At 37.3% G+C, this 13,468-nt stretch overlaps 1 protein-coding gene across 1 annotated transcript in view; it reads right to left on the bottom strand.

The window, feature by feature from the left end:
* The window catches only part of FAF1 (Fas associated factor 1), a 172,812-nt gene that overhangs the window by 128,649 nt on the left and 30,695 nt on the right, over nt 1–13,468 (bottom strand). The window contains exons 3-6 of the mRNA XM_076340229.1: nt 8,456–8,502; nt 5,249–5,457; nt 1,807–1,898; nt 1,358–1,446 (exon numbers count right to left, since the gene is read on the bottom strand). Of these exons, the coding sequence (XP_076196344.1) occupies nt 1,358–1,446; nt 1,807–1,898; nt 5,249–5,457; nt 8,456–8,502 (437 nt within the window). The remainder of the gene's footprint in view (nt 1–1,357; nt 1,447–1,806; nt 1,899–5,248; nt 5,458–8,455; nt 8,503–13,468) is intronic.

Below are 13,468 nucleotides of genomic sequence, written 5' to 3'. Positions count from 1 at the left end.
TTCCAGAATCAAAGACATTCAAATTACAATATACAGTGATATCTGGGTAGACAGTTTTGAAATTGGAGACGGATTTAAAAACAAACAAACAAACAAACAATTAGTATCTACAGTGTTTTTCCACAGTATTTTCACTGTCCTTCAACTAGCTGCTGCTGTACAATGGCTTATTGTCCTCACACACAACTACAGCTCCTGTTTGCCCATACAGAGCACATAGAGTTCACATACAGCTCACCACCACTCTGCTCCCCCTGTTCCAGTGCCACTATTCCCTCTTTTAATGCTTTTCTTTATTATTATTATTTTTATAATTCATATCAGCATTCTTATTTCCTCCACAGACTACACGGTTATGTGCACAAGTACCTTCTAGTAATATATGAAGTACTTTTAGTCATTAGGAAACCAGTTATTTATTTCCATTGATTGTCAAAGAATTTCCCTCATCAGTAATACGACTGCATTTGTAGAATTTTCTCCCATCGACTACAACAGCAGAAAAACAACTCCCTCTTCAGACAACCTGAAGGCACTCCAGTCTAATGATCATGCCATTTGACCAATTCCAAACGCAAGCCTCCCCGCTCGCTTGCAGGTCCGGAGCAGCGCTGCTCTTCCAGGCTCAATTACTGGGCACCCTCTAGCGGCTACCGAATAAAATTAATATTTTCCTGGTAAAGAACGCATACAGGTATGCCTTTGAGAAAGGGAAGGGCAGGAAAGAAAACAAGCCAAAGTAATCGAAGTAATTGCAAATTACTTTGTAAGAGTAAAGATTCCATTTTCTGTAAAATAACGTTTCACTTTCAAACCTTAGCAATATTCACTGACATATGAATACTCACCGTTAACTTTTTGAGTATTCAAGTCAGTAATAAGAGATATCCGGCTCAGTTAGAGGAAATTAATTATTCAGCCTGTCTATGTGCATTTTAAAAGTCCAAGAAGATAAGATAAAATAATGTAACAAACATTTCAGAAAGAAAATTCCTATCTGCTGGCAACGATTTATACAAATTTACATTAAATGAACCAACATAATGCAGTAACTTATGAAAGGCCAGCTCCCATTTCCACAGGGACTAGATTTCTGTTAAATTAAAGTCATAGCATCTGGGAGGTTGAAAATTCTGTATGTACCTAGGTGGTTCATGTACCACACCAAGGTTTTAAAAAAAACTTAACAACCTCCTTTTCAACAATGAGGTGCTGAGGTAGTTCATCCCAAAACTTACTAGAGCAGTAAAAACACTTTGTATTTACTGATTGCAGATTCCTGCAAGGATACATGTGGCTTCGTAAAAACCATACAAAACCAAATCATACAAGTAGAATTTATGGCCAAAAGACTTACCCAGAATGACTTGAAGAAGGAGGAGGCAGGTCAGGTGTTAGAACATAAAGACTATTATTTTTTGGCAAGTGTAGAGTTTTTAAAACAGTCTGAGGGGAGAAAAATCATTATAAATATAAAACATTCACCAATTTTGATATATTATTTTATTTCTTTTAATTATTGATACTTATTTACAATACCACCAAATATTTTGTTTTGAGATATACTTACTGTTAACTTCATAATATCCTTTTTGTAGGTGGGCTGTGTTATATATAAAAACAACACAAACTAAAGTGATTTCTCATTATTGTTTTTGCAATGTTTTAGTTTAAGAGTTCCTTGTGTGCCACCCGAGACATCTAACACTGTTTGAAACTCACAGTTCTTGCATTGTAATCCCCACCCACAGATGCTCAGTTTGAAACTCTGAATTCAGTTAACTGAAAACACAGTTGAAAACTTACACTATCATCTACATCTCCAGTCTTCCACCCTTTTAACAGCATTTTAGATGCAGGAATCTGAAGTTCATTTTCTAGAATATGTTTGATACCTCCTAAAGAGAAAACAAAGAAAATACATAAAATATACACACTTACTGATTTATTTCAAACAGTACTGAGTTATAGTTAAAAAAAGAGAACAAAGAAAAATTTACTATGAAAACCATTTTTAATCTAGTTACCCTTGTAACATACTCTTCAAACAGTAAAGGACAAATGAAGCTTAAAAAAAAAATTAAAAACTCACATAAAGCATGAATGATTGGAGCATCACATGAAGATTTGACTATTTGGACATATATTTGAATAGTTCTACACTGCATATGCTAGACACACACATTTGCAGATGCATGCTATCTGGAGCAACGGACTTTGCCGGCAATAAAGAGGGTGCGTATTTTTGATACCCAATTCCATTTTCAATAATCCTGACCTAAAGAACTGGAGTGTTCATACAATTTAACTGCTCTGACAGCTTTTTCAATGTTTTGCACATTTTGATGCTCTCCTCTCCCTGTAGTTATTACAGTCATAAAATAATTCAGGCTGGAAGGTACCTCAGGAGGTCATCTAGCCCTAGCCCAGCTCAAAGGTCTAATTAAACCAGTTTAGTCAAGGATTTGTCCAGCTGACTCTTGAACACCTCTAAGGATGGAAGTCTGACAACTTCTCTGGCCAACCTGTCCCAGTACTTCACCACTCTCACAACTTCTAAAAAAAAAAAAAAAAAAATCCTTATATCTAATGGGAGTTTTCGATGTTGCAAATTGTCCCCATTGCCTCTCATCTTATTATCATGCACATCCAAGAAGAGTCTGGCTCCATCTTCTCTGTGTCCTCGCAGCAGGTAGCTGTAGACAGAGGTCTCTACCTCACCCCTTCTCTTCCCCAGGCTGAACAAATCCAGTTCTCTGTGCCTCGCCTCCTATGTTGCCATGTGCTCCAGTCCCCTGACTATCTTGCTGGTCTCTCCTGGCCTCACTGCAGAATGTCAACGTCCTTCTTGTACTGGGGACCTCAAAATTGGATGCAGTACTCCAGATGCGGTCTCACAAGTGCTGAATAGAGGGGAATAATTATTTCCCTGGATCCATGGGCTACACTCTTGCTAACACAGCCTAGGATGTGGCTGGCCTTCTTCACTGCAAGGGTGCACTGCTGATGCACACACCTAGATCCCTTTTTTTATAAAGTTGCTTTCTAGCCTGTCAGCCCGCAGCCAGTTATCAGATGGGATAACATAGAGTTATCCTACCCCAGATGCAGGACTTCAACTTTGCTTTCTTTGAACTTCATGAGGCTCCTGCCCACCCATTTCTCCAGGCTGTCCAGGGCCCTCTAAATAGCAGCCTTGCCCTCCAGAATATCAGCCACTTTCTCTGATTCTTTGTGAACTTGCCAAGAGCGCTAACCTTAACAATCAGGTTTTTAATAAAGACATTAAGCAACACTGGCCCCAGGATCAACCACTGAGGGATGTCCCTAAACTAGTAACTATTCACCAGTTAGACTTCAAGCCCAGCAGTCCAGGCAATTATCCACCTACCATATCAGCCCACTTATCCAGTCCTTATCTGAACAATATGACTACAAGAATACTACAGCAGAGTGTGTCAAAGGCCTTACTAAAATCAGAGTGACATCCACCATTCTCCCCTTGCCCACAGAGCCAGTCATCAAATCATAAAAGGCAAGTAACGTTGATTAGGCACAGTTTGCCCTTAGCAAATCCATGCTGGCTGTTCCAAATCACCTTCTTTTCTTTTCTGTGCTCAGAAAGGGCTTCCAGAAGGATTTTCTCCATAATCTTCCCACAGGCCAAGTTCAGCAGTGGCCATTGAACAGCAGGCTCACTTTTTCCTTAGCCTTTCTTTTCATGCCGATGTACTTAGAGAAGCCCTTCTAATCCCTCAGTGGTTTCAGCTCCACCTGAGCTTTGGTCTAACTCCAAACCTGCATACTCTGGCAACGCGTCTGTATTCCTCCTGGGTAGCCCCGTTGCTACCTTCCACCAGCTGTGTACTTTCCTTTTTGCATTTAGCGTAGTCATAAATTCTTTGTTGTGCTGGCCTTCTGCCATGCTTGCTCCTCTTTCTGCATGTTGGAAGGGACTGTTCTTGTGCTTTGAAGAGCTTGTCCTTGAAGATCAACCAACTCTCTTGGGCCCCTTTTCCCTCAGGGCAGTCTCTCATGGGATCCTGCCAAGCAGATCCCTGAAAAAGCCAAAAATCTGCTTTCCTGAAGTCCACGGTTGAAATTCTACTATTTGCCTTGCTCACTCCTCTCAGGACTTTAAACACAAGGCTGCCCTCAATCTTCATATGACAAGATACAGACAAAAGTTCTACACTGACTGCTTCTGCCCTACAGCTTAATCATTTATACCCGAAAGAAATTAATAAGAAAAGAAAAAATAAAATACTACGGCTGCAAAATTCTGATTTGATCAGACTTTTATATCTACTTTGCATGGATGCAACTCAATGCAGTGGAAAACATGAAACACTAATCAGGAATTCAAACTAATCACCACTAGGTGGCACCAGCCAATACCAAATCAAATGCTAGTAAGACAAATAAGGATAAAAAGTTTCAATTTCAAAATTTCACTACAGACATAAGGCTGCAGCACTGAAAATTGTTTTAATCAACTATTTCTTCATTTAGTTCCTTATTCTTATCTGTATAGTCTTCACTTAAAAAAAAAAAACCACCAAAACAAAAAACCCCTCTTCATCCTTAGCAAAAGTAAATTAACTCGCAGTTTGGGGAATGTAAAAAATAACATGCTCTGCAATACTAACAACAGCATATTTCTAACATACTGTTACAAAATGCATCAGTTTTAGGATAAAGACAATAAAACTTATAAAAGAAATCTTAATTTGCACAAACAAGTCAAATAAAAATTGAAAAAAGAAGAATGCAACGATGCTCTTCACACTGGAAAGAATTCCTCTAAATCTTGTCACTAATCCTACACACAAAGAGATGCCATAAGATTTGAAAAGGAAATGCCAAGATCATCCACTTACTAGTAGACTGCATCTACACTAATCTTACCCCAAATTACATTTTCATGCCTCAACTTCATCAGTAATCTCCATTCTGTTCCTGAAGCAAGTTCATAAGAAAACTAGATTTCAAAATAAGTATTTGATAGACCACTAACCTTTACAATGGATTAGTGAAATTTTGCTTTTTTAAAACTGCAAAGAGATTTGAAAATGGTTAGTAGCTGTGGAGGCTGCATTTTGGGGGGGGATTTTTTTCTTCTTTGAGGGTTTTTTGTTTTGCTTTGCTTTTTTTAGGATTTGGATTTTTGGGGTTGGGTCTTTTTTGTTTGTTTTTATTTTAACAATTTTACCATAACAGCTTTAATTTCATTTTTACAAATCCTTACCAACTGTAGAGCTGTCTTCAAGTACTACATCCACATTTCTGTCTCTGTACTCAACCCTGAAGTCAAGCATTCGAGGTTGTCTTTCCACTATTTGTCTAGATGGCACTACATGGCGAAACGCTGAGGATGAGGAAGGAGTTGAAGAAGCTGCTGTAGAATGACTTGTCGGGCCATATGCTGGTCCATGTAAAGTCTCTCCACCGTACTCACTGAAAGATATGCACATAAAAAGGTTTACACAGAACAGCTTGATATGTTTAAATAGAAGTTAGCAAAGCAAAGTGAACAGTATTATTCACTTACTGTGGTCCACAGCACACACCTCTTGAATAAACTACACTGTCATATCTGAAAATACTGTTTTATTAATAATTAGAAAATAGCTTTCCTATCAGCAATATTAACATTTCAGTGACTCAGAAGTGCTATAGGAGAACAGCTTAGATGACAAACAGGCATTTAAGCCATTACTTCAGTCTAAAGTTCACTATGTAATTAATATCAGAATTATCTTGAGAGGAAGCATTATCTCCAGTTCCAGAAGTGGTGTGACCATATAAAAATTGGCACCATGGCAACCACCAGCTTTCTACATCACTGGGCTAGTATCACATGGAAACGAGAGTAAGACATAAAGCCTAAAATACTGCACGTGTATTGGTATTTTCCAATACCAAATTAGTGGAATACAAGTCAGATATGAAAATAGTTATGTACTTAAGGTACATAAATTAAGATAATGAGGTATATATTGCAAAAAAATACCTAGAAGTACAACAGTAACTCAATGCTGAATTCTAGCTTGCCTTTAAGTTCAAAATCCTTTAAGCCTCCTGGACATTCATATAAGGATGTCTCCATACCTGGCTCAAGGATACATAGAGCATTACAGATCAGAATAAATTGGGAAACCCTCACTACACAGAAGCACTTCATCTTCCTCAGTGAGCCTCTCCACAAGAAGCATGTAACTGGGATTAGAAACAAAGGTAACAAAACATGAAATTTAAGGAACGTTACTCCAGGCCAAAAAAAACCTATGATGTACAGAAATTAAATTTGGAAGGCAAGAAACCTCACAGGGCAAGCCTAGAGCTTTGCCTTGTAGATGTTCTTATCAGGAAGATTACCTGTCCTGGGCAGTTACAGGGTATCACAAAGGAGGATGCAAGCTAATAAAAATGTATGCACTGAAAGAATGGAAGCCGAGCAAAGAAGGATTTAGGAAATGCTGAGATGTAAGTTGTCTCATTTCCATCCTTAAACAGGACTTATCTTAAAAATGCATTCTACCCTTCTTGAAGATACCATGAGATCTGTCAATGGAAATGCTGCTTATAGCAAGTCAAATCTGTCATCTAGAGGAGGCCTGAACTTAAAAAAAGCATAAATGTGGATGGCATGCATGTCACACAAGTGCCGAAGTTATACAGAGCTAATGCAAATCCCAACACTATACCTTCTACATCTGACAAAGAAAAACGTGTTATGCTTGTAAAACAAGGGGCTCCTTCACTTCTCACATCAGCAGGCTCAGAAGGATGAATTCCCAGCTACAAAGACCCACACTCAAAGACCCATGCTCAAAGGTCAAAGACCCACTTCAGAGGTCTAAAGAGTAGAGGAAACAGTCTTATTTTCAGGATTTAAAAAAGTATAAATACTGAGTGATATGTTATTGTCTTAAATCTGATGGCCAACTATGAATTAAGTACTATAACCGTTTTGTTAACAGACCCAAGACGCAATGAATATCCTGATTCTCAGGACCCTATTTATTTATACAACACAACTGAATTATAAAACAAAATGTATTTTTTTCCCTTCAACAAATCAACTTACTTTAAGTCCAGTTGTATTAATTCTATTTGATTCCACCACAAAAGGCATCCTACATATCTGACTGGCAACCTCTAATGGAACATAAAAAGCCTCACATCAGTAAAATAAGCCTCATCTGAAAACCACTGGAAACTAGGCTTCTAAGTCTTCTCAGCCTCCTTTTAAACCACTTCCATTGGAAGAAAAAAGAAAAAAAAAGTTTTGAAACACATTTGACTGTCTAATCATTTCTAAAAATTAATAAATCAATGTGGAAGAAAACTGTAAGTGGACACTGGACCAGCCTGTTATCCAAGTCAGGCATAACTACTCCCCAGCTCCTTCCCCCTGACCAAATGGTTCCAAACATTCTGGTATTTTGAATATAAATGCTTTGAGGTTAGGACATTAACATAGGTAGAAAGAGCGCTCAACACAACTGAGACTTGATCTCAAATGGGCTAGGTAGGCCTTAAGATAAATATCTAGTAACTTTACTGAGCAAATAAGGTTTTATCCTGAATCAAAAACTGACTCTATTTAATGATAGCTTTAGTAAGTATTGACAGAGATGCCAAAACACCACTTTACCTACATTATGTATGTCTTTTCATCATTAAAATAAACTTTAAATATAGTACATTGAGTATTTTTCTAAACAAAATTTTAAACACTATTTTACTGTCTCTCTCAAGTAGCTCAATTCCTGTTCTGCTGTTTTCAATTGCCTCATCAGCACTTAGGAGCTCATGCTTCAGTGACTTCAAGATATCCAGGCATCAGTATACAAGCCAAAATTTAATTCAGAAGCTGAAAGAAAATCAGTAAAGCTACTTTTAGAAGGGAGCAACCTTACTTTATCTAACACAGTATCCGCTGCCTGCAATTCAATTTAAAAAAAAAACCACCAAACAAAAAAACCCTACAAAAATACAAACATTTGTGGCCAGGGACAGGGAAGCATGGAATATCAATACCTTTAAAAACGCATAAGGAAAAAGAAAGTACTTAGCCAGGAACATCTGTGGATTTGCCTTGCAAATTTTTAAATCTTTGGAAAAAAAAAAAACAACAAAACTCAAGTCCTGACATCCAAGACAGCATACCAAAATCCAGACTTAGTAAAGAGACAACCCTACACAGAATGACCCGACAGCCAATGAATTCAAAATAAAAATTAATTCATTCGAATAGGTGTTCGAGCTGGTCCTCCATCAGTATGGGAAAAATTGAATATTAAATCAGCTTTGCCAGGAATAGAATTTGTGGCTCCAGAAACTGCTTTAAAAGGAGAATTATATCATCATCTTAGGATTCAGGAACAGAAAAAGTAACTATTACCCAGCATCATTCTCTGTGTGTACTACTCCAGTCTTCTGTGCTTACCTTTGTAGAATGCCATTTTCTTGTGGTATTACACCATTTATAGCTGCCTGAAAAGAGAAAAAACAAATTTCAAGTCAAGCATACAGAGCAACAAAAATAAATCAGAACTTCTATAATATGTTTTAAAGAGTGATTAGCTTGCTTTAAAATATGCCATAAAATGTTCTCCATTCAGTGAATATTCTTGGTAAACGATATTGTCATTAAAGTACCTGCATAAAATAAAAACCTTATCTAAGTGAAAACGAACATGAACTGAAGCTCAGACTCCTATATGCGTGCAATGGATTTCCCAGGTGGAATGCATGGGAATAAACTGCATGGCCCATGCTCAGTAAATCTAACACTTTGTACACTTGGTACACACATACAGTGAACATACTGCTTTCAAATACATCAAGCTGTGCACAGACAAGGCAGCCAGACAGCACATATACAGAAAATCTAATGTTTCCCAGAAGTATCAGACCTGCACAAACCTATAAACCTGCACAGCTGCACATACACTGCATGTTGCAAGCCTGATGTGCTCACTAATTGCTGAAGTCAGTGCAAACGGCTACTCAACAGCACACATGCCTCGATCACACCTATGCCTTTCAGACAACCTGCTAGATAGCTCACACACACAAATACCATCTAGCCTCTTAAGAGTCCTCATGTGCCAGGGAATCACAGAAGTTACTACCCCCAAAATTCAAAAAATCTTCAGGTAGAAAAGGAAGTATTTTTAAAGTGAGGTTTATGCGGTTAAATATCACCCCATGCTGTCCAGATCATCAGAATAAACAAAATATTACTTATAGGTGTATAAGTACAAACCTGGCAAGCTGCATTCAGATTTGGTCTTATTTGAAATGACAGAGTTATTACCTATAAAAATATCCTAATGAATTCTATCTCACGTTAAAATGCATTATTTTTAAAATAGCCACAACATACCCCATTGCAAGTTCAAAACCCCACTTCTGACAAAATTGTCTTCTCAGCCTGTTACAGCATTGCTCCATTCTATGTTGCAGAAAGTTTTAATGTATTTCCGGCACATCTGATGCTATATTAGTTTGTATAAACTTTGAAATTATGTGTCAGTCAGGATGAGGGAAAAACTTGGAAAGCAAATAAGACTCTCTTCAACAGTATTTAGAAGACAACTTATTTCAGACTGCTTTATACCACCAAAGAAGTGTTTTAAAATCATCTCATTGCTAGGATTTTTCAGATTTGAGGGGCAGTGAAAGTCATACCACGTGAGCTGGTGAAGATGACTTACACATTTTACTCCTCAGCTGATTAAACTTTGTTCTGATTATTGTTAGAAGACATTGGAGTAAAGATGTCAGAACCCTACCTAACTTCAGACTTTTAATCCTAGCTCAGCAGTGGGCTGATAAGGTGGAATAGCACAGGAGGGAATTTGACAAGGAATGAGAAAGAATTCAAAAAATTCTACAGAGGAAAAAACCCAGACCTCAAAAGACTAATTCTGTTTCTGCTTTTTGATGATCTTTATAATCACTATTGTGTTCACAGGTACATATTTGTTAGGCTTAACGGTGAGATTAAAGAGAGCTTGTAGCATCCCATTAATCTCCATTTTCTGCCGTACCAGCAGCGATTCATGCATTTCTATTATCACAACTTCTAATATCCATTCTCGTAAGTCAGGTATACCTGACCAGTTGGCCAGAACAGCTGGTGAATGAGTGTCTGGTCCCTGATGAAGAAGAGAACACTGACATTTAGAAGCTCATAGATTCCCTGGTACTCCAGGACGATGAAGTCAAATACTGCAACTGAACTATGGACAGTCATCATCTACCAACATAATTTTTACAAATTGACATAAATGCACCTTAAGTGCTTAATAAACACAAATCTTGATATCGTCTAATTTTAAATGCTATGCTTTTTCTATGAATATATAAGCATGAATTTTTACAATTTCCATTAACAGTTAAGGCTACATAAAGTCAAAAAGTATTTCTGCTGAACTCAGCTAAGTAACTATGATATTGCGGTAAGATTTATCATATATTTAGAGACAAATATTGCATAAATAATAGCAAAAAAAGCAGACAAGGAAAAGGGTCACAAGGATCTGTAAGCTACAGCAACTACCCATAAGGCTGTATCAAATTACAGTGAAAACAAAGCTTCCTACCAGATCAGTTTTTAAATCAGTTTATCCACCGTGCATGGCAATAATCAGTGGTTTCTTTTTAACAACATGTCTCATTTATCATCATTGTGGGTTTTGCAGTCATACGTAGCTCTTGATCATGTTCATCTAATAAACCTCCAGGAAAAAGTGGGAGGTTTTGGTTTGTTTGGGTTTTTCTGGATTGGTTCCCCCACACACACGCTTCAGCAACATACATTTCATTCCTGTCAATCAACAGGTAAAGTTGGTTGAAAGACAAAAATATCCTTTATTTTGCATCTGTAGAATACAGAGAGCAAATACAGGTTTTTGTACCACAGGACCAACACTAATAATGATCTGTTGGTGCAAGAGAATTCTCTTTACTCTAAGAAAAAGAAGCTGCTTCAGCTATGAAGAAATAGAGCTCAGCGTGGCATTTCCATACTTTTTCTGTCAAAGCTCATGTCGCAGTCTGAGAGGATTAAATCAGCTCAAACTTTTTATGAGCATACTTAGAGGGGTTAAATACGATAGAGGCTCCAAGTTATTTTCTTTAAAACTGAATAACTCACTTGTTCACGTCCCCAGTTTTGTAAACTTGATGACATTTAAGGGGCACAGCAGTAAGAAAAAACAGCAGCAGCAGCATTATGTACTTTTTTGATGGAAAGACCTCTATTAACCACACTGTAAAAATAGAGTCTGGACACTGTTTGTTAAGCAAGATGGAAGACTGAAATTATGTAGATGGCAAATGGTAGCAGTGCACATGTAGATATTGCATAAATATTAAATACCCATGTTCTTACAAGACATCTATAAGTAGACCCTGAAAAGAAAATAAGAAAAAGGAACAACCATCTGCTCTAGAATTTCACAGGAGGAAGGTTGTGACTATTAAAAAAAAAAAAAAAAAAAAAAGTTATTAAGGCAAGATCTGTTCCAGGCTGTTCTTCCCCAATGTCAGTCCCCTTTGAGAGAGGATCAGGTCTCTATGGTTAAGCAAACATTCAAAGATATTAATTTTTTTTTGGTCTTTCCAAACAGGGATCATTTGATCATCAAAAACAGCCTGTGTGACTAATACACAGTAATTAAAAAGATGTATTACCCTTGAAACAATTTTAATAACAGGTGCAGTAAATCTATTCATGGGTTATTAAATACAAAGATACCATGTCTGGCTCAGAAACTTTCTTCAGCTCCCAATAACCTATTGCTGAGAGTGCTACCAAGGAAGTAGCACTCCATACTTACGCTGTTCTCACACTGTGTATATCCACGAGTGTCGCTTCTGGATACTGGGTACCACAACTTCAACGGGTAGTTTACCTATTCTAGTGCTATCACTATTTAAAGAGTGAAGCTCGCCATAAGTGGAAAATTATAGGGGGTTTATAAGATTTTTTTTTTTCCCAAAGCCAAGAATCTTAGGTTTGTCTCAGTGCTACCCATATACAAACTCTTTGTAACACTGTTCAAACTTGGAACAGAGGCATAGAAGCAAGGACACAATTATTGTTTTGATGACAATATTCAAACAACTACCAGGCCCACAACTTATTTTAGGAAATTATGAGCCAAATTTAGTTATTCTTCATTTATACATTTTGTTTAGAGATATCACTCATATATATTCAAAATATATAAGTAACCTGATAAAGCAACAATGTTGATGACTTCTCTCAAAATACACAATTATAGTACTAACCATTTAAAAGCACTTAAGTACATCTTAGAGTGACTCTCATCCCAGGGGAATGAGGGTCCTATGAATAATTATGAACGAACTGTGGTATTTTAGATAGCACAAAAACTAAACTCCCGAGTTTAAAATACTCAGTGGTTATCACTAAGTTTGAAAATGGACTGGATTTGCCAATCATATTATTTAAAAGCAGAGGTCTACATATACTGATGATATATTCAAACAAGGCAGGGAATTCCTTTCTCTTCATGAACTACAGCTAGGAGGTAGTTTTTAAATTTCCAGAATTTAAAAGCGATGTTTAGATTAATTATCTTAAGACTTAAAACCAGGCCCCGACAAAAGCACAGTTAAAGGCTTTTGCAATGGGTGAGGTGGGAGATGATCTTCCTCCATGGCCACCTCTTGTTCTCTCTCTTTCCCAACCTCCGTACTGCACAATGGTTTTGGCCAACAGATGCAGACCCTGCCCTAGATATAGATCCTTTAAAACTTTCCCCATTCAAACCTCTACCCCAATGAAGAGCAAGAGCTTTTACAAAGCACAACATAAGATCAACTTTCCAAAACAGGGTATTAGAAAACACATCTCTGAGCAAAAGAAGAAAGCAAGTTCAAGCAGCATGATCCTGGAAGAACAGCCCTTTCAGAAGAAGAGGCTAGAGAGATGTAAATACCGTGCACATGTGAAAGCTGCATGAGTTTCATCGAGATAAATAACCATATCAGCTTAATGCAACCAGTACAAGTTTATGTATGAATCATCTCACACAGAATTTTAAAAGCCTTATTTAGGTTTGACTGAATTCAGCAAGTAAGACCACTTCAGTCTACTTAATAAAGCCCACACAGAGCTTTACATTTGTTTAGCTAAAAATTGAGAAGGTTTACATTAAACAAACACAACACACGAATGAGACACAGACACAGGGTAATAGGAACTGCCATACCAGATGATTTAATCCAAAGATGTCCAACCAAACAGTATCAACTCCTTCAGAAAGTCACAAGGAAATATAATGGAGTAATTTGCTCATGGGGCATTTTCTTCCAACCCCCCAATGTTTTGTAGATCTGACACATTCAGATTTCTAGTAATTATAATTTTTTTTGTTGTATTCCACTTAATGTCACAGCCTCATAATCCACATATTTAATT

The sequence above is a fragment of the Aptenodytes patagonicus genome, chromosome 5 (assembly GCF_965638725.1).
Source record: "Aptenodytes patagonicus chromosome 5, bAptPat1.pri.cur, whole genome shotgun sequence".
Lineage (NCBI taxonomy): Eukaryota > Metazoa > Chordata > Aves > Sphenisciformes > Spheniscidae > Aptenodytes > Aptenodytes patagonicus.
This window is presented reverse-complemented; position numbering and strand designations above follow the sequence as displayed.